General features: G+C 35.4%; 1 protein-coding gene across 2 annotated transcripts; it reads left to right on the top strand.

Moving 5' to 3' along the window:
* The first annotated feature begins 301 nt into the window (after positions 1-301).
* LOC149651355 (serine/threonine-protein phosphatase 2B catalytic subunit 2-like) lies at positions 302-18,397 on the top strand. 2 transcript variants are annotated; one of them, XM_089848238.1, is made up of 14 exons: positions 302-492; positions 8,178-8,381; positions 8,615-8,739; positions 8,816-8,927; positions 9,004-9,149; positions 9,225-9,364; positions 9,446-9,523; positions 9,599-9,693; positions 9,791-9,916; positions 10,006-10,083; positions 12,591-12,678; positions 13,362-13,459; positions 14,370-14,590; positions 15,942-18,397. In XM_089848238.1, exons 1-13 carry the CDS (start codon positions 441-443, stop codon positions 14,585-14,587), a joined length of 1,560 nt encoding a protein of 519 aa, XP_089704364.1. In that variant the 5' UTR covers positions 302-440; the 3' UTR covers positions 14,588-14,590; positions 15,942-18,397. The 2 variants fall into 2 exon arrangements, with proteins under 2 accessions (XP_089704364.1, XP_089704365.1); XM_089848239.1 differs by having other exon boundaries at positions 303-492; positions 12,603-12,678.
* Positions 18,398-22,290: the final 3,893 nt, after the last annotated feature.

Below are 22,290 nucleotides of genomic sequence, written 5' to 3'. Positions count from 1 at the left end.
ATCCTAGAAACTACTAGTAGACTTTATTTCGTTGCTTATGTAATTAATTTATATCGCTTTTCTTTTGCCGCTCCAATCTGCTCCCTTTACTGCCCAGAATTCACTAATGTAATGTATTTTGGAATGCTCTCGGAGCAATCCAAAGAGTACATATTCACGGATGTGAAGGAGAAAATTTTAAGAATTTCATACCCACACCAGTATCAATTATACTCTTTGGTCTCGGGCGTCGATTGGCCGAAAGGGGAAGAGGTTGGGCAGGGTGCGCGAACCGTTATGCGCAATGCGGCTGGGGTTACTATAAGAACTTTGTTTACGCCATAACGGGCCTAGTTGTGGCGATCGAGTATTGTATTACATGATCGTTCGTCAACCGGGGTTTGACAATCCATCCGTTTATGCATGTGGTAATCAAGTAAACAACAACTAAAACCCTAGAAATGTCAGCGGCGAATAATACCAAGCTGTCTACGACGGAACGCGTAGTAAAAAGTGAGTACAGTTTCTTTCTTATTCGATCTTTTTAACCATCCTTAGTTAGGCCTAACCCAGGTCTCCATTTTACGGAAGGTACCTTACGAGGAAAGCCAAGGCTTAGATCGCGAATCCCGTAGCGTTAATAGTTTAGCAATCCCGCCTTTTCGCCAATTAATTTTGTCATTTAAAGCCGTAATTGGCTTCGAATCACTAAGCCTAATCGCGGAAACTCGCGGGGTCCCGGGGAAATTCCGTTTTTCATAGTGACCTACTAAATCTTTGCGCGAGGCTTAAATTCGGCCCTAAATGAAATTTCAGCCCAAATAAGTTAAAGCCCGGGCCCAGTTTGGGGCCTAATGTAATTAAAAATAATAACCCCGAAGATTCAAGTCTTTTAATAGGCTTTATAAGGAACGAAACTTAAGTACTTAATCACGAGAGTGTAGAAAAATGCCCTGTTCTAAATTGAATTCCATAGGGAATCGTACTGGTATTTCAGAGGCTATTTTATGCATAATTAATTTTGCATAGGCCTTGCCAATGGATTATTCAATCAATTCTTTTTTTCGAAATGAACCTTAAACTTACTCGGCTTTCTTTTAAGATAATTGGTCCGATTTTTAAAAGCATCGGACACTCTTAAAGCAATTCAATTTAAGAATATAGAAATGCAGTATTCTAAGCTTTAAAGGTTTAGTATTATTAGGCAATCAGGATATTGAAATTTGTATTCAGGCTCCTCTGTAGCATTTTAGGAAAATTTATTATTTGTTAATGTTATAATAGAAGTCGGGGTATGATAGTATTTTACTAAACTACCAAATTTAGTTGAACTTATCTCTAGAATGCAGCAGCTAATTTCCAAATATCAATCAATATTAAAAATTCATCAATATAAAATTATTAAATATTGCTTCTTGTTAAGATGGTTATCAATTTTAACTCATTAAAGAACGTTGTAATAGCAAATCATAGCACTGGGCTTCCTGTATTAATTTTATATAATTATAAAATTGCTTAAATCATTTCCTTATCTTAAATCAACTCTAATTTTTACTTCACCCTAAGATGCTAATGAACTAAAGTTAGCTTTAAATTTTATGGAAATTTCCTATTACCCTAAACACAATTGTTACATCATAATCTTTAGGCTCAATTTCTGCTTCAATTAATTGAAATGGACTTAAATATTTTCATTTCTCTTCATATCAGCAATTGTTAAAACAGTAGATCCCCTTCTTGAACATCTTATTTTCCTTACAAACCCTACAGTGTTAACTAGATTCAGTTATTTGTTGTTCTTCATTGAGATTACAAAATTTCCGCCTCAATTATTTAAAAATTAGCTAAATAATAATATTCATTGCCATGTAAATAACAATTATTTATTCCACCCCCCCCCCCACCATGCAATAAATCAATCATTAGTTCTGCCTGACAGACTTGCAGTCCAATTACCTTAGCCACAGTTTCTAAATCATTATTCTGAATTTCTGCCAAATTAAATAATAAATTAACTAATTAAAAATTTAAAATTTAATGAAATAATTTTAATTTCCATTTGCATCAACAGTTGTCCCTTGTATCCCCCCCCCCCTCCATTTCCTCTGCTCCTACACAGTCTCAGAACCGCTTATTACAAAGAAAAAATAAATAAAAGTTAGGGAATAATTGGCACTTGAGTGTAGATTTAATTTGCCCTTTTAATTGGGAGGGTTTTGGTTTTTATAATCCCCTTATTAAATTAAAAGCAAAAAAGGTTAATGATGTGAACTTCATTTAAATATGGTAAAACAATGGAAGTACTTAAAATGAGTTTCAAACTTCTATGAAACAGATCAATAGTTGTCAGTCCCTCTGTGACCTAAGTTAATTATTCAAACTGAACTACAATGATATAACAGGGTTCATACAAACCTGGAAAACGGGGAAAACCTATAAAAATCAGGGAAGCAAATAGTTGTCAAAAACCTCAGGGAAATCAGGGAAATTTGCGTCAAACAGGGGCCGAGTAATTAAGCAAAATGTTCATAAACATACCCTCCATAGGATTAACGGTACACTAATCTTTGGAGGCACATAACTCTGGTTATATTAGAGATACGGGGATGTCCTTTGATTATGTTATAGTCATATTTGCCTTCCCCCCCCTCCTTCGTTAACATTTGCTCCATAGGATACTCTATATACGGGAAAAACCTGGAAAATTCAGGGAAGTATATGGGGGAAAAAACCTGGAAATCTCAGGGAAATTTGTTTTCCAAAAGTTGTATGAACCCTGTATAGAAGTTAGGTTATTTCATTTGTAGCCTGACTATCGTGAAACAAAGCTTGTCTGGAAAAATAAGGGAATTTTAAAATTAAACGTTTTTGCCCCAACCCTGTTTATTTGCTTTAGTTTTCTAAAACATGAAATAATATTAGAGCAGGACAACTTTGTTATTTAAAGCTATACTTTAAAGTTTTATGACCAAAGATCAATAATATTCGCAGTGATGTACAAATAAATGATAGGGGATCGCGTTTTTAAAACAAGCAAAATACAATTAGCAATACTCCATTCTGGTATCAATACTCCTAGCCTTAGAAGTAAGGCAAGCGGTTTCTGTACTTTTTCTCCTTGAATTAATTCCTCGTTAAATAAATTAATTTTACTGGGAATATGACTGGAATTAGGACTCCGTAATTAATACCAAAAAGCTATAGAGGAACTTAAGAAACGCGACAGACTTAAGTGATAGTAGCTCGTAAATATAATTATATTATAATATATTTATAAATAGGTATAAATTTTGGGTTGAAATCTTTTTATTCAAATTGAATATTAAAAATAAAGGATGGGTGAAATATCTATAGTCGTTTTAAAGAAGGGTTTGCTATAGGTCAGGGAACACCTGGAAATAATAGGGAATTTAGAAACTTCCCATGAAGGGCCTCTGGGAATTTCTAACAAATTTCATAATCAGGTTCACGAAAATTGCAATTTTTTCACGAAGTATTTAAAGTGATTTATTGTAAACTGATTTTTGTCGAAATGAAACGCCACGTACTATCCCTTTAACGAATGTCAATGCCTCTTAATATATTGGAAAAATATGCATTTCGGATATGAAAATATAAGTTTTCTCAATCTTGGTGGACTATTTGGGGTTGAAAAGTGTGTCAGTAGGTCTAACTCAGACTGGTTGAGAGAGACGTTCTTCGAGTTTCTAGTAATACTTACTTCCTATTCTGGAGCATATACCCCTGCTCCCCTCCCCACCCCCTCCCTATCTATAATTAATATGTTGCGTGAGTAAATTGATTTAAATCCATGAATATTGAATTGTTGGGACAAAAAAATAACCCCTAATTTTGCCTATATTTCATTGTTCTATTATTTATTAAAAGCTTCGTCACATTTTAATGAATTGGTTGATTTAAACCCATGAATATTGAACTGTTGGAGGAAAAAAATAACCCCTAACTTTGCCTTAATTTCATTGTTCTATTATTTATTACAAGTTTCATCACATTTTAATGAATTGGTTGATTTAAACCCATGAATATTGAATCCCTGTAATGCAGCTCTTAAAATTAGGTTCAATATAAATGCATGATCCCTTTAAGTTTAAATTGATTTAAGAAACTGAAAGACAACGCTAATTTAATTAGGGGATCATCCACCGTAACTTGCCTGTTGCCCCATCTAAAATATTCAGACGAAACTCTAGACTATGGGTACAAATTGTCCTTAAGAAGGTTAGCGTTACGACAATGTCAAGCGTCATACTCTTTTTTGTTATGTTACTTATGTTAAAACACCCTGAATATAGAACAGTTATAATAAGTTTAGGACCCGAAGTTTCATGAAAATCTGTTTGTTATAATGATACTAAATCGTAATTCTTTTTGTTGAACGACAGGAATACATACAACTTATAGGAATAATTGCGCACCGCCCCCTTCTATCCCACGTTAATTTCAATGCGGGTTTTTATGATCCATCACGCATGACGTCTTTCTAATTTTAATGTCATGGGTTGGTACTGTAGCAATGCGAGTTACTAGGCGCGCTCAAATTGCAGCGCGGTAGATCACTCGCGAGGTAAAATTAGTCTTACGTAATGATTAGTCTAGCTTTTCCCAAAAAAAAATCCGCCTGGATACGTTGAGTGACAATTGCTACACAATGATTCCAATTAGCTATATGTATTCCTGTAAACCTTTATTATAACATGGTCGGTTTTAGATGCAATAATGATGCACGCGGTTTAAATTCTTAATGGAGGGTTTAAGGGCTTCGCCCGAGTTGAGATGTTGACAGTTTATTGTATCAGTGTTGAATAGGTTTAACTTTGGACCAACTTTAACCAGATGCGGTGGTTTTATATTAAAGCATCGATTATGCAACTCCTTAGAACTCCATGAAACAAGTGTTGCCAATGCAATTTAACGGCTATCTACAACGGATTTAAAAGCTTGGTTCAGTTATTATCATTCAGTTTCTTTCAAACGCGCATAGATGCTCTAATAACAAATTACTGGCAACCCTGTAGCGCATGCGTGGTTTATGTTAAGAAACGGGGAAACGGGGAGGAAATTTCTTTAGCCCCCCCCCCTTTAAGTGCACAATATGATTATACACTTTCTTAGATGGGGTAAAAGTTTAGTTTTGTCCTAAAATGTTTTTATAAAAATCGTTAATGAAAAAGAGTTAAAAGAGATAAAGGTTAGATAAACATTGGCAATGAAGAAAACTGGGGATTTTTCTTTAAAAAGTGAAGAGAAAAAAAGACACAAGCGAGGTATCTTTTATCAGCTATGCTCCTTATCGAGGGGCTACCCAAGAACAAACAATTGTTCAAGACGGGGTTACGAATTATTGTTCTGTATGAACTTAAATACACGTTAGATTAGTTTCAGTTACAGTTGTAGGTTGAAGTATACTCGCAAATGACTGGCAACACTTACATGGTACACTACAATTAATATTTAAATAGTATTGTGGTTGTTAATAATTGTATTGAGGAACCCCTTGTCTTTTCTATAGTATTAGTTAGGGATGAAGAATTTCAGGGCATTGGGCCAAGTGCTAACACAGTAACACACCAATCTATTTATATTTACGCCGCGAAAGTCTTAACTTTGCAATAAAAGCTCGCATCACACTCATTTTTTTTTTTCTAATTTATTTTTTAGCTCGGAAACTTTGGGTTTCCGAGCACGCGTAACGAATTATAATATAATTAAAGAGATACTGAACTCTCGTAACCAGTTTGGGTACCGTTCAGTCGCCGGGGCGCTAAACCTGCCTGCCTGAGGTAGCTAGCTAGCTAGATGTTTGAGGTTGAGGTGTATTAATAAAACACCTCGATTTTTATTCGAATTTGGATGTACTAAATTAATATATCTAATTAAAACCGTATTCATCTGCAGTATTAAAGATGATAACGTGCGATTAAGTTTTTTATCTTTAAAATATCAAATCAAAGTCTCTCTTTGGAGTTCATTTGAAAATTCAAAGGCTTTTAAGCTGAACTTATCCCAGATTTTAAGCCATAATTTGAAGAAACATTTTGCTGAGAGTGCTGCGAAAAATCTGTTTTCCCTCTCTAAAATAAAAACTGATGACGCAACCAACTATTTAGTTCCGAACTGAACACCCCCCCCCCCCCGAACGTAGTCTATTCGAAATTAAATTCCCCGACTATATCGCTTTTCGTTAAAGAATTATTGCGTCTATAAGATATTTCCGACTTATTATAAAAGGGGTAGGCAACCTATCGGTATCGGGACATACAAGGGGGTCTATGGACACTCTCATGATACAAAAAGAGTACAGCGTAGGCGCCAAAAAGCGAGATGGAAGGCAACGTTTCACCAAGAAGCGATATCTAGTTTACTAGGGAGAAGGTATAAATTCGCCACATTTCTAGCTTTATCACCATTTCGAACGTAGGTCCGGAGTTAATCCCCCCCCCCCTCTAAATTACAACCAGCATCTCATTGGTTCTTGAAAACTCACGTCAGCGCAACGCGAATGACGAAAATTACGTATTTTCCAACTGAGGAGAGGCTGCGAAATAGCCCGGACTCCTTTTACGTCTCCCTTTTATTTTGAAAGGGGGACTGGGACTATGGCGCGCCAGGAGCAGATGACAAAGGAGTCTCGGACGCTAGCTTCCACAATATAGAGGGCAATGGGACCCGCGTACGTCACAGCTGTAGCGGTATCGTTTGCCATAGAGGCGCTATCTGACATTATAGCAGACGATGCTTTTGGTGGATTATATCTGGCACCATAGTCTGCTGGGAATTTTTTTTTGGAATAACGGACTAACGGTGGCTACTGAGGTTCGTCTTACCCGATAGCGACATTAATATACACAATATAATTACTTTATTCAAACAGCTGTAATCGTTGTTATTAAGATAAAAGATAAGACTACATTTTGCGACCTTAAAGGTAGGAATTAATTGACTGCTACAAGAGGTTGGAAACGAAATCACTGTCTCTTACTTTTTGGGTTTTAAAAGATCGTGAGTGATTTCTTTTCCCAACCTCTTGTAGCTATCATTTAATTCAAGAAGAAATTTAGAAAAATTTGGCACTGAAACACATTTTAGTTTTTTAATAGTGTACATACGTTACTCGCTGGGCTTTTCATTATCAATTTTAGTCTAAAAAAAGATTAAAAAGTCGTTGAAATCCATTTTTTAACTCTAATACTCGTTAAGCCTAGGCTAATTATAAGCAGCCTAGGCTAATTATAAGCAGACGATACGTATTTTTAAAGAGAGGCTCCAGACGAGATTTCCCAGATCTCCTTTCGAGACTTTGCAGCCACGCTATTAATTGGAAAATAAGGATCAAATTTCCTACGAGAGGAGGCACTGGCGTAATGATTTTGGTTAATATCCGTGACGTTCGCGGATCCCATTGCCCTCTACATTATGGAAGCTAGCGTCCGAGACTCCTTTGTCATCTGCTCCTGGGCGCGCGAATACTTAGGCATCTTATACCTTCTCCCTAGTAAACTAGATATCGCTTCTTGGTTTTACCACAAACGAGATCCAGCGTTCATGGTTTTACCGCCGAGTCTTTCCCTCTTAGTTACATCTAAATGGTCTATTGTATAAACCCACGTAGTTATCGTTAATGTGTAGTTTATCACTTTTGTTTACTGAAGTGACAATTTTTAACCACAATAATTACGATTACGTAATGCTACGCTTGTTAACTTCAATTTAAATATTTTGATTAAATTTCTATCAACAATATACAGGGTGTTGCAAATTATATCGGCGCGTAATTGTAGGAGTGAAGTACAGGGGATGGTTCTATGGGAAAGCTTCAATTTAGAGTCGAAAATGTTCTATACTTCTATGAGAGATTTTTTCCCCAGAATCTGATAGAAAAATATTGGTTCACGTATTCATTTGTAGTTCGATGATTTTAAAAATTCAACACGTGAGATAATCTTACCACGAAGATTTTGAGAACCTGTTAAAATTTTATTGGAATATTTGAATTAAATTGCCAATCTAAAATACATCCGGAAATTGTACAATATATATCGTATAATTCTTATAAGGAATTTGAATATAAAATTCTGTAAAACAGAAAAAAATGCAGATGGTCTTTTAAATCCTTTGAGGAAATGATACGAAATTTTTGGCCGGGCTCCCGTGACATTGAATATGTTTGTTTGTCTCAGGTGTTCCATTTCCTCCTAGTCACAAATTGACATTGGCCGAGGTTTTTGATCAAAAGACTAATAAGCCGAAAATTGATGTCTTGAAGCAACACTTTGTTCTAGAAGGTAGGATAGAAGAGACGGCCGCGCTAAAAATTATTAACGATGGTGCAACCCTGCTACGATCCGAGAAGACTATGATCGACATTGAAGCCCCAGTCACGGGTAATTAAATACAATAGAGAGATTTCGTTGGACGGGGGCGGGGGGGGGGGTTAAGAGCATTTTACACACTGCCATATTGGTTGCTTCAACGCGGAAGGAAAGTTGCTAGAACCGTTGTAAGACTTAGAAGGGTGTGACGTAACTACTAAACCAACTGAAATCTCTCTATTCACCAAACTGCTGCCATGGTTCGGAATAGTTGATCAACGAAAGTATGTGTGGTTTTGTTACAGTATGCGGTGATATCCATGGGCAGTTCTACGATTTGATGAAATTATTTGAAGTTGGTGGTCCACCTGCCACCACAAAATACCTCTTTTTGGGAGATTATGTAGATAGAGGATACTTTAGCATAGAGGTGATTACCAATCTTTTCTCTTGAGTCGGTTTTCTTTATTAGCACTTGATGAAGCGTATGTCCTATTTAATTTCAGTGCGTGCTTTACTTGTGGGCCCTAAAGTTGACCTTTCCAACAACTTTATTTCTGCTAAGGGGGAACCACGAGTGTAGGCATCTAACGGAGTACTTCACCTTTAAAACGGAATGTAAGAACGAACTCCCTTGTCGCGATTCCGTGGGGGTCGGGTATAGTTATTTCAATCGTTGTATTGGTAATTGTAGGCAAAATAAAGTATTCCGAGCGAGTATATGACGCGTGTATGGACGCTTTCGATTGCCTTCCTTTGGCTGCTCTCATGAACCAACAGTTCCTTTGCGTGCACGGAGGACTATCTCCCGAAGTCCACACGCTAGATGACATCAAAAAAGTACCAAATCCCTTTTTTAAATTTGAGACTATATTAAATTGATTGGGTTAAATTCTTTCCTGTCGCGTCTCGCAGTTAGACAGATTTAAGGAACCACCGGCGTTCGGTCCCATGTGCGACTTACTGTGGTCCGATCCCCTGGAAGATTTCGGCAATGAAAAGAACTCCGAACATTTTAGTCACAATAGTGTTAGAGGTTGCTCATATTTTTACAGGTATGAGATATCTTTTAACATCTTCTTGAATTACGTCGAAGTACTTAAGCTTAAGAGTCACGTGACGTTAATTATTTTCAGCTATGCAGCTTGTTGCGAATTTCTACAGCAGAATAACTTATTATCAATTATTAGAGCGCATGAGGCGCAAGACGGAGGGTAAAAACGATTGCCTTTCTTTAGTTTGTTTCCATTATCGCGTTGTTGTTTTGAAAGGTTTAATCTTTGTTGCAGTTATCGCATGTACAAGAAAAGTCAAACTACGGGGTTTCCCTCTCTCATTACCATATTCTCAGCACCAAATTATCTGGATGTATATAATAATAAAGGTAGCTAACTTCCTGTCATCATCATCATCTTTGAGCGTACGTCCTCTCTAGGTTTAACACACGAATCGGAAATTTGCGCGCGGTTTTATCGTTTTAGCTGCGGTTCTCAAATACGAGAACAACGTGATGAACATTAGGCAGTTCAACTGTTCCCCTCACCCATATTGGTTGCCAAATTTCATGGATGTTTTCACGTGGTCACTGCCATTTGTTGGCGAGAAAGGTAACGTGACGTCGTACACTGTATCCTGTACCATTTTAAATGGGAAATGTAAAACTCTCGGAGTTTTTGTTCTTGTTGTATATTTTCAGTCACAGAAATGCTTGTAAATGTCCTAAACATTTGTTCGGACGATGAACTGATGACTGAAGGAGAGGACTCCTTTGAAGGTAATGTGTCCGCGTTCATTAATAATGTATTGTCTGTAGATTACGGAGACATGGTAGACATTCTCTCGGATATTTGGTTTGTTTTAAATTATTATTAGAGTATTTGGTTTTGCTCTTGCGTCGTCGCTAGGTGGATTAAACACGACACTATCCTTGTAACTATCTTTATTTTGAGGCCAAGGAATGTCCTTATAGAGGAGCTATCTCAGTTGTGACGTCACAGGCTTAGATACAGGAGTGGGTGGCCATGTTTGGTACCGCTTTGGACCTTTGGTTCAATTGGCAAATAACATATGGGTGACGTCACACTAAGGCTTCTGACATAGCTCTATTACCGTCTTAAGTGATCAAGGATCATGGTTTTTAATCCATCTACTTAGAAAAGTTCTTCGATGCGAACGAAAATTAAGGATTTGTTGCATGGCTAAAGTTTAAAAAACAATTTTTTTAATTAAGGATTAAAATTTGAAATTAATTGCAGTTGAGTCATTTTAAGCACAAAATGCATTTCTAACTTTTAAGCATGTAGTTTCAAACAAGTACAACGTAAAGCGTCGAATTATTACTTAGAAATAAAACAATTACAAAGCACACTCGATCGAAATACGGACGAGTTTATATAAATACTACTAAGAAATTTTTGCGATTTCTGCACTACGAACGATTTTTAAAATAAAACGCTTTTTAATTTAATTAAGTTATTACGGAAATTTAAAAGGGCTAGTGACACATTTTACCACACTCGATCCGTCGCCATTTTATTTCGCCAATGTATCAGGGTTCATACAAACCTGGAAAATTCGGGGAAATAAATAGTTGACAAAAACCTCAGGGAAATTTAGAATTTTTAATAAGATTCAGGGAAATAAGGGGAATTTGCGTCAAACAGGGGCCGAGTAATTAAGCAAAATGTTCGTGAACATTTCCTCCATAGGATTAACATTACACTATACTTTGGAGGCTCATAACTCTGGTTATATTAGAGATACGGGGATGTCCTTTGATTATGTAATAGTCCTATTTGCCCCCCCCCTCCTACTTCGTTTACATTTGCTCCATATACGTGAAAATTCAGGGAAGTATATGGGAAAAAAACCTGGAAATCTCAGGGAAATTTGTTTTCCAAAAGTTGTATGAACCCTGATGTATGTTCAATCAGAACCATTATAAACTTTAAACAAACATCGTGTCACTGGCCCTTGTTTTGCGAAGAATATTTTGTCGCTTGCACGGAACGGAACGGAACTTTTAACAGCTTTATTTTTTTAAAAAAAAGGGTTAAAACATACGGAAGAAAATTGCGGCGCATTCTTTTAAAAGCGTTTTGAGATTTTGTCGCTAATTTTGAATTTTTTTTTCTATTTTTGTTTTTCTTCTCGATTTCTCTATTATTCTCTTTTATTTTGTGCTTTCTGCCATCATCACTGACATGTAAGTTTGAAATCTTTACCAAACGACATTTTTTGGGCTGGAACAAAAAAAAAAAAAGAAACGTAGTATTTTCGTAGCCGGTACCACCTCTTATATTGTATTAGCTAATAGTTGCGGCATGGATAAAGAATGCGCGTGAGGAAATTAGTTTTCACGCTATAGGATAGGCAACTCCTTATCTCGGACGACAGCTTATTCTGTGTATACTCTGTTACAACATCGGTTGGCAGCACGCGTAAAGCTGGGTCTCTATTTAACGTAGCTTTGTACGTGCTGTCAAGAGACAAAAAACTTCAGGATCTTCAGGATTTAAAATATTCGCGAGTTTTTTTAGGTCGAGTGCACGGACCTCTAGGCCTTAGTTTCAAATACGTGTGAAATTGCCTACAGCCTACTACACGTATTTGAAACTAAGGCCTATAGGTCCGTGCACCCGAGCTAAAAAAACTCGCGTATATTTTAAAGACTGAAGATCCTGAAGTTTTTCTCTCTTGACAGCACGTACAAAGCTACGTTACATAGAGACCTTGCTTTGCGCATGCTGACAATCGATGTTGTAACAGAGTATATACAGAATAAGCTGTCGTTCGAGATAGGGAGTTGCCGTTCCTATAGCGTGAAAACAAATTTCAGCACGCGCATTCTTTATCCATGATTGCGGTTCCTTTACGGGTTTTTGAAAGTCGTAGCTTTGATATTTAGTAGTGAAAGAAAACGGGAAATAACTATGAATAATAGTGATTTAATTAGTATTGAATAGATATATTAGCTAGTATAATAGTTAGGGGTGTGTTTCAACCGGATTGGTTTGGATTTAATCATTTTTGGGCTGAGATTGATTTGCGTTACATTGATGAAATATATATATATAATATCTGGCTTTTCCGATTTTTCTATTCAATATTATGAAAGAACGAACAAATTTTCTGCACTTTTTTCAATATAATCAATCTATAGCATTTTTCATTTAAGTTTAAATCTGAACACCGCTTGTAGTGAAATTAGACGATTTAAAGCTTTTCTTGAAAAGGGTCTTCGTTTAATCGTTGTTATTTTAACGAATATTCGCGATGCAGATCGGCAAGCAGCAACCGCACGCAAAGAGGTCATTCGCAACAAGATTCGAGCGATTGGCAAAATGGCTAGGGTCTTCTCAGTGCTAAGGTAAGTTTGTGGTTACAGTACATCTCGGTAACTTACCGTTGACAGTGCTAATAGGTTAATATTAGCGATTCGCATTCGTAGTATTACAAGTACTTAGCGGCAACAATTAAATTTATCGCTGATAGCAGGGATAGATTTAATTTTAGAAGCAGGAATGGAGAACAGAGTAATATCTGGGCGCACGTCAAAGTCCCGGACCCCCTTCCACCGGATGGGGGGTATCAAAGAAGAGGCGGGTCATAGCGACAGAGGTGAAAAGGAATTACGTCACATTTTTCGCCGTCCCCGTCAGCAACGACATCAAAACGTAGTTTAAGTGAGCCAATAAGATAATTTAAACTTTTCGTTACGTGTTGAAGGGAGGGGCTCTATACTGGGCTATGAGTCGGACTGAGGTAAATACTAACCGTTCTCCATTCCTACTTCTAAAATTAAATCTATCCCTGCTGATAGAATGTAAGACGCGCGTTCGGGGCATTTTAATATTAGATTTTAATTATTCTAAACAAAACTTAAAAGTATTTTAACTATATGAAGTATGACACTAAAACGCGATTACTGACAACCTGGAAATGTAATTAATTTAAAGAAGTTAATGCGGAAATTCGCTCTCGGTGGAGAAAAACAACAATAATTGCGGTTGCGTTTTAATGTTTGTCGTTTTCTTGTTAATTAATTTACAGGGAAGAGAGTGAGAGTGTGTTGCAGTTAAAAGGTCTGACACCAACGGGTACATTGCCCCTTGGTGCCCTATCGGGTGGAAAGCAGTCATTACGGCATGGTAAGTTATCACGCGATTGATCTGTTTTGTGTCCGTCTATTAGTAACGCCTTACAGTTAGTTGTAACTTGTATGATGAAATGAGCGTCGTTATTGTAGTCCTGTTGAGACGTTATAGCACTATGTATATGTGGTTTACAATTATGGTTCACTGAAGGTTCAGATATTGACATTTTCTTCGTGAATTTTAAAGACTTTCTTACGAAAAAGTGAAATTAGGCTTGATTTAATCGCATCTACTGATTTTACCCCCTAAATTATAAAAAGGAAAACTTTATGCTTTATATAGTGTAAAATGCATATATAGCGCGACACACGCGGTTTACATTTTTGCTTCACTGAAGGTTCAGATATTGATATTTTTCTTTGTGAAATTTTAAGAGATTCGTACGAAAAAGTGAAATTTAAGTTTGATTTAATCACATCTACTGATTTTTCTGCCTAAATTATAAAAAGGAAAACTTCACGCTTTATATAGTGCAAAATGCATTTATAGCGCGACACACGCGGTTTACATTTGTGCTTGACTGAAGGTTCAGATATTGACATTTTCTTCGTGAATTTTATAGACGTTCTTACGAAAAAAGTGAAATTAGTCTTGATTTAATCACATATACTGATTTTTACTCCCTAAATTATAAAAAGAAAAACTTTATGCTTTATATAGTGCAAAATGCATTTATAGCGCGACACACGCGGTTTTCATTTGTGCTTGACTGAAGGTTCAGATATTGACATTTTTCTTCGTGAAATTTTAAGACATTCTTACGAAAAAGTGAAATTAGTATTGATTTAATCACATCTACTGATTTTACTCCGTCCTGAATTTAAAAAAAAAAAGAAAAAATTATGTTATGGTGTAAAATGCAATTGCTTCAGTGGTTTTTTTTTTCTCGCCCTATTCGCGTTAGCATTGGCTGGGTTTTCGCCTCATCACAAGATTACGAGTTTCGAGGAAGCCAAGGGATTGGATAAGGTTAACGAGAGAATGCCACCTCGACGGGACGCGCCAGCGCCGCCCGCCCATCCACCTTCCTCACCCGTCTCTCCGAGTGCGGGACAAACATCCCCAGGAGGTGCTCCCAATGACGATAATCCTCAGCACAATGCCATGCCCAATAGTTCTTGAGATGTAAGCCTTACTTTACACCTTTTTGGGTTGAGGGAATGGACACGAGAAATTTGTAGATTATGTCCTTCCCCCTAAACTTATAACGAACCAACAACAAATTCTGAAACATCGCGCGAAATTTATTCTGGGAAAATTAATTGGGAAATCGGCAAATCGCGAATGCCCTCAGGAGGTCCAAAAGGAGTTTAATCGCAAATCTACAGGAAAACTGAAGGGGGGGGGACCGGTTCCACCGACCTTTTTACTATTTACACACGTCCTCGGGTCTTGGGACCAGTTTATTAATTACAAATCTATAGACTAATGGCACCCCATGTTATTTCCCCATAGAGCTTAATACAGTCGAAGGCAGAGAGCTGCCATTACTCTATAGGAAAACTAAAGGGGGTGGGGGTGACCAGTCCTAACGACGACCTGTTTACTATTTTGAAGTAGGTTTGTCACTGGTCCCAAAGATTGGTTAAAGATTCTCTTATTTCCCAAAGTGTACTAAATATTACCAGAAGGGGATAATAGGAGAAGGATGACACTCTGTATCCTCTTAATGCTTTAGTTATGTAACGTCATTCTTCCCAGGCTCACCCTTTTAGTTTGCTTTCCCGCTCATCAAACTACAAACAGGCATCGCACCGTAAGGTGAATTCTATAGTTGTTTGGCACTAAATCCCCAGCAATCATCCCACAAACCTCGTCTTGACGTGGGACAAAATGCACAAGCGCGTCTTGCCAAATATTTAAGCGCTAATAGAGTAATAATGAGGGAACTATTTATCGGGTATGTGATTCGGTTTAGTAACATTGCTCTAAATGATCCGATGTTGGGAAGAGTGACGTTACACTTAGCCCGCTTTGTGGTACACTTCTCTCGAAGAGAAGTATTATATACTTCTGATATTACCAAGAAGTGATATCTAGTTTACTACTAGGGAGAAGGTATAAAGTTGCCACGTTTCTAGCTTTATCTCCAGTCCAAACGTATAGTAGGTCCGGAGTTAATCCCCGCCGCCTCTAAATTACAGCCAGCATCTCATTGGTTCTTGAAAACTCACGTCAGCGCGGCGACGCGAATGACGAAAATTACAGTCATATTTTCCGACTGAGGAGAGGCAAAATAGCCTGGCGGCCTCCTTTTACGTCCCCCCCTTGTATTTTGAAAGGGGGACTAGGACTATGGCGCGCGAATACTTAGACATCTTATACCTTCTCCCTAGTAGACTAGATATCCCTTCTTGATATTACCATAGCTCCCAATTAAAGTGCGGCAAATACTACCCCATTACGCGGCGTTTCTGATTCATATTGGAAACTTGTTCTTACAAAAATGTTGAAGAAACGTGACGTTTTATTCCAGATTTCTAGGCTTTGAGGAAAAACGAGAAAAAAATGGGGCTGAAAATTGCGAATTCTCCGCTCTACGTAATTTTTCTTTTCTCTTCTTTGTCAGCCAATTTGCCAGCAAATTTCTAAAAAAAAAAAACAAAAAAAAAACATAAGAATATGAGAAAATCAACCTCCTTTTTTCCCTTTTCCCTGAACAAAACATAAAAAAAAACGGCCCACATCAAATGAATTCCCGTGGGTTTTCAATTCTCTAAACGTATTATTAATATATATATAATTTTCATTTTACATAACATTAAAATACATAATGTATATCGCTGAAAGGAAAAAAAAAAAAAAATCTTGTTATACCGTACGTGTCGGCACCATTTTTCTCTTTCTCTATTCGTTTGAATAAAACCAAGACAACAAACATTACGCGAAATCTATTAAGAAAAAGACAGTATTTAAGAAATGAAATGATAATTAGCTAATTTAAGTTTAATTCCCCCTTTTAATTAAGATTATGGTGGAAAAAAATGTTATTACATATAAAGGCCTTTGAATTAAAGGCTTACGTTGATTTGCCATTGAGAAAATTGCGTTGCAAGATGACTGACTGACTGCAGTAATATGGATTCATAAATTATTAATTACCTGCGCAATTAATTCGTCTAAATTTAGTCCCCCCTACCTGCAATTAATTCGTCTAAATTTAGTCCCCCCTACCTGCAATTAATTCGTCTAAATTTAGTCCCCCCCACCTGCAATTAATTCGTCTAAATTTAGTCCCCCCCCACCTGCAATTAATTCGTCTAAATTTAGTCTCCCCCCAACCTCCCGCAATTAATTCGTCTAAATTTAGTCTCCCCCCAACCTCCCGCAATTAATTCGTCTAAATTTAGTCTCCCCCCAACCTCCCGCAATTAATTCGTCTAAATTTAGTCCCCCCCACCTCTCGCAATTAATTCGTCTAAATTTAGTCCCCCCCCCCACCTCTCGCAATTAATTCGTCTAAATTTAGTCCCCCCCCACCTCTCGCAATTAATTCGTCTAAATTTAGTCCCCCCCCCACCTCTCGCAATTAATTCGTCTAAATTTAGTCCCCCCCCCCACCTCTCGCAATTAATTCGTCTAAATTTAGTCCCCCCCCCACCCCACCTCCCGCAATTAGTCTAATTTGTTTAATCATGTACTTCGTTAAATTAGACATAATTTATTAGGAAAAAATCAAATAATTTTAATTCTTGAAATTTAAATGTTAATTAAAGACACACATTAAACTAAAACTGCGGCAACAGTAAATTTGATGGCATCTTAATCTATTTCAATTTCCACCGCTAAAAAATTAAAAAAAAAATCCCTTGACTCTAAAAAAAATAAAATAAAATATTAATGTTAAATTAACAATACAGTATACAAAATACCACCACCCCATTTAATTTAATTCAAATTAAATTAATTAATTAAAAAACAATAAAAAGATACATACGTGTGTGCGTTTTAGTGCGTGAGAGTGGTTAAAAAAAATTATTTTAATTTTTTTTCAATTCCCAACGTTTATTGCATTGCATTGCGACGAGACAAAAACTGAGACAATAAATAATAAAAAAAAATAAAATAAAACAAACAAACAGTTCTACTGAAGATAAACAAAAATAACATAAACAACCCTCGTGTTCAAGACTTCGCGAATTATGTTCATGATATTAATTCATGTTCATGATGAAAAACAACCTTTCAAGTAATCTCGTTCGTTAATATTTCAAGAACTTCATGAGAAAAATAAAAAGGTTACAAGAAATATATAAAAAAAATATATTAAGACCCTTTTTTTCCGATATAAAGACTTACTTTTATTCCTGGTTATAAGAAATCGCTTCTGACTTCCCATGATAACTCCCTAAAACTCCATTTTCGCCGCTTATAAATAATAAGTACATATATATATATATATATACATATATATAATTTACTAAAACGTTTTATAAATACGCGAGGAAGTGTTAATTAAAAAAAAATAATATTGGGGTTTTTTTTTTCGTTTCGTTTCGTTTCGTTTTAACCTTAAAAGGACAATGTTAAAAAATAATTTGTTTGTCCCTATTTTTGGGTAAGTTTTTTTTTTTTTTTTTTTCAATTTTAATTTGAAAATATATTTAAAAAAAAAAAAAGTTTATTATATTATTAATTAAAGTTATTTACTTATGGAATGTTTATTACGGAATTGTTTATTTTTTGTTGGTATTAATTGTTTTAATTATATTCTTTTCCTTTTCGTACCTTAATTAAACGGTTTAAATAAAAAAAAAATGGTGAACTCCCAAACGGAGAGAAATATATTAAAATAAATTAAAAAAAATAACTATAATTATTAATTATTCCAGATGCAAAGAAAACAAAAAACAAATTATTATAAACTAAATTAAAAAACGGAATTAAAGAAAACATGAATTTAATTAATGTAGGTTTAATTAACATAAACCATTATAAAATATTACAAAATAATAAAAAAAAAAGACAACCACAAATTTCAAACCACTTTTTCATATCTTGTACAGAATTCTATTTATCAAAGTTTTTGGGCCTTAAAAAAAAATTTTGTCTTTTAAGAAATTTTTCCCCCGTTCTTGAAATCCACCCCCCACGTACGTGTTTGTTAATAACAATATTTAAAAAAATAATAATAATAATTATTATTATAAACAACTTGCTTTAAACTAAGTGTTATGACATTTAAAATAATAACAATTACCCACCTAAATTAAATTTAATTAATTATTGAAGGGGGAGCATTTCGCAATTAAAAATAACGGTTTTTTAAGTGACATACGCATTTCAAATTAAATCTAACGATAACTAATTGTATTCGTTAAGTTAAGTAGTAATTTTAACTGCAGTTGACAATTTTTATCCTTCAATAGCAGTTGACTGGCGGTAATTATGTTCCATTTGTCCATTTTTAACTTATCAACTGCAGTTGACAAATGGTAATTATGATTAATTTGTCAATTTTGGTCCTTCAAAATCAGTTGACAAACAGTAATTACGTTTTATTGTTAATTATGGAATTTCAATCATGATTTGAATAGCGGATTGTCCCTAAATTACCGGATTGTCCCTAAATTACCTTATTGTACCTAAATTACCTTATTGTCCCTAAATTACCGGATCGTCCCTAAATTACCTGGATCGTCCCTAAATTACCTGTATTGTCCCTAAATTACCTTATTGTCCCTAAATTACCTTATTGTCCCTAAATTACCAGATCGTCCCTAAATTACCTGTATTGTCCCTAAATTACCTGTATTGTCCCTAAATTACCTGTATTGTCCCTAAATTACCTTATTGTCCCTAAATTACCGTATTGTCCCTAAATTACCGGATTGTCCTTAAATTACCGGATTCTCCCTAAATTACCGGATTGTCCCTAAATTACCGCTATTTTTTGCGTCATACTTCCGCCCCCCCCCCCCCCCCAACCGCGAAGAAACGTTGAACTTTATAAAACTAAACCGTCAATTTTATTCCAAATATATAAACGTACATAAAACAAAACATATTCCAATTTTTAATTTAATAATTAATAACAATTACACTAATCTACGTTAAATCTAAATAACTTCTGGCATGCATTTTTTATTTAATTAAACAATTTTAATATTTAATTTTAAATTCATCACCTCGAATTAAAATAAAATAAAATAAAACCCTCCAATCCCTCTTAAAATAACAAAAAAGACGCGAGTTTTTAGATGTGGCTTCTTATAAATATAAACAAACAAACAAACAAACAAACAAATATCCCCCGTTTTTTGAAAAAACAGTACTCAATGTGAACTAACGTGGCTGGCTTTACCGTGAAAATGTTTAAAAAAAAAAAGTTCAACACCTAAATATTTCAAATTACGTGTAATACATTGTAAAAAAAAAAAAAAACCAATATGGCCGCAAAAGGCAAAATACAAATACAAAAAAATATGACGTTCATGCGTGTGCAATTTCAAAAAAAAAAAAAAAAATGAGGAAAGCAAGCCTTTAATCATAGATACGAGAAGCCAATAGGATGTTTGCGTTATATGGCTGGCTAAATGGAATTAAACAAAACGTTAATTAATTAAAAAATGAAGGCTAATTGCGTATTTCTACGCGCTTAGCGCTGATTCCGCCACGTAAGCACCCTATATAATATAATTATGTAAATATATCAATGTACGTCTAACGTTGAATTTCCTTAAATAAGTCAAAAACAAAAACAAAAACATAAAAATTAGGTTTTAATTATAATTATAATTATTTCTGGGCCTAAATGTTTAATTAATTAATTAATTAATTATGTTTTAAATAAGAAAATTTTTGATCAAAATTTAACGGTTAAACGCGGAATACTTCGGTCAGGTCCCTTTGTATAAATACCCCCGTAAGTCTTTGTATTTATAACATAAGGATCTTCGCGCGTTTAACCCTTTATTTTGATCAAAAAAAAAATGTTGTAAGTTTTAGGCCCGGATGTAAAAAAAAATAAAATAAAAATATATTAGTGAATTTTTGCTAGTTGATAACGATTTAAATTTAACAAATATTAAATTAATTAATAGAATGATCCATTTCGCAAAAAAGAAAATACGTGCAAATTAACAAATTATTAATTACTATTTATATAAATAATTATTAATTTTACGGCGAGGGTAATTAGTGTCGCTAAAGATTTTTATTAGCGTTTGGTAATGACGGATATTACCACCCAATGAGCTGAAACTCGCGCCTCTTTCTCCCTCTTACCAGTTGTAAAATCGCGAACTGAACTGAACTGAATTGCGATGATAAGTCCTGATTTTAAAAATTGAACTATATTCCGAATATCCGAATCCATTTTGATTTTTAAAATCATTTAAAGGGACTGTAAAGAAGGCATCGGCGGGTTGGTAAAAATTATATGAATTACGTCAGAGGCACGTGACCGAGGAGAGGCGTGGTTCAAAGAAACTTAGTTCGTTTTATTTCAAAAACCACCGCTTCGGTAATTGGCGCTGGAATCTCGCGAAAAACAAGGACTAGGTGTCCAGTCCCACTCTATGGGGCGTCTTTCTATCATGTTGTCACGTGGTGCCAGTGACGTATTTCAAATAATATTTAACCGCCCGCCGATGGCCTCTTCACGGTCCCTTTAAAGAAAAAACTTCGGCGTAATTATCAGCGCGCGATTTTATAATATTTATAATATCTACAATTGAGATTTAATTAAATTACTATGAAATCGGTAATTAGTAGTAAGTAAATTACCATCTTAGGACTAGGTGCGACGCGAGTCTTCCGCCATTGAAATATAATATCTGACATTATCAAAAGCTGATGGATTTTTAGCGTTTCGCGCTTAATTACTTTTGAGCTGAAATTAAATCTATATATAAAAATACCGTTGAGATGCCCCTCACCCCAAATTTTTAATTAAATTCGCTGTAATACCTCAGTGCCATTGTGTAATAATAATATATAAAATATTAACAAAACATACATACAAGAAAGATTTAAAAAAAAAAGAGAAAACCCAAGAACTACTTCTAAAACTACAAAAGAAAAAGAAACTTTGTTTATGAAAATGATAAATAGTTTAAAAAATCATTTTTCGCAAATGAAAAACTTAAAAAAAAAAAAAGAAATATTATGCACCGTGTTGTCATTTTCAGTGTTGATAAATAAAATAAATCCTTACCAAAAAAAGTAGTGTTCTAAAGCACCGTAACCGTTACCAACGTATCCACTGACCCTCTATAGCACTGGTTCTATATACTTTTGCTAAGGTAGACGGTGGTATAAAAACGAGGGGCCGCTCACTCAGTGTAATCGGTGTACACGGCTGTACCTTAGATGATTACGAGTAATCTTTAAAACCCATGCCCTTGACAGTGCTAAAATGATTACAGGTAATCCGTAATCGGTGTAAAGAGAATCTGACAGTGATTAGCCCCTCGTAAAAAAGCCCTAGCTTCTATCAAGTGTCGCTATACCTTTAAAATTCCGAAGAATCTATCAAATAATTTTCAAGGTTCCCACTGACCCTCTATGGCATTGGTTCTATATACTTTTGCTAAGGTGTCTGTGGTATAAAAACGAGGGGCCGGTCACTCAGTGTAATTGGTGTACACGGCTGTACCTTTGACTGATTACGCGTAATCTTTAAAACCCATGCCCTTGACAGTGCTAAAATGATTACAAGTAATCCGTAATCGGTTTAAAGAGAATCTGACAGTGATTAGCCCCTCGTTAAAAAGCCCTAGCTTCTATCAAGTGTCGCTATACCTTGAAAATTCCGAAGAATCTATCAAATAATTTTCAAGGTTCCCACTGACTCTCTATGGCACTGGTTCTATATTATACCT

The sequence above is a fragment of the Phalangium opilio genome, unplaced genomic scaffold (genome assembly GCF_054372755.1).
Source record: "Phalangium opilio isolate 3A_F unplaced genomic scaffold, DU_Popi_V2 ptg000082l_1, whole genome shotgun sequence".
Lineage (NCBI taxonomy): Eukaryota > Metazoa > Arthropoda > Arachnida > Opiliones > Phalangiidae > Phalangium > Phalangium opilio.
This window is presented reverse-complemented; position numbering and strand designations above follow the sequence as displayed.

Excerpts from the sequence above, each read along its gene's own strand:
- LOC149651355 (XM_089848238.1), top strand. The coding sequence starts at position 441 with ATGTCAGCGGCGAATAATACCAAGCTGTCTACGACGGAACGCGTAGTA. Across the intron at positions 8,928-9,003 it reads CTTCACCTTTAAAACGGAAT|GCAAAATAAAGTATTCCGAG; the intron begins GTAAGAACGAAC and ends TGGTAATTGTAG. Across the intron at positions 9,694-9,790 it reads GGATGTATATAATAATAAAG|CTGCGGTTCTCAAATACGAG; the intron begins GTAGCTAACTTC and ends TTATCGTTTTAG.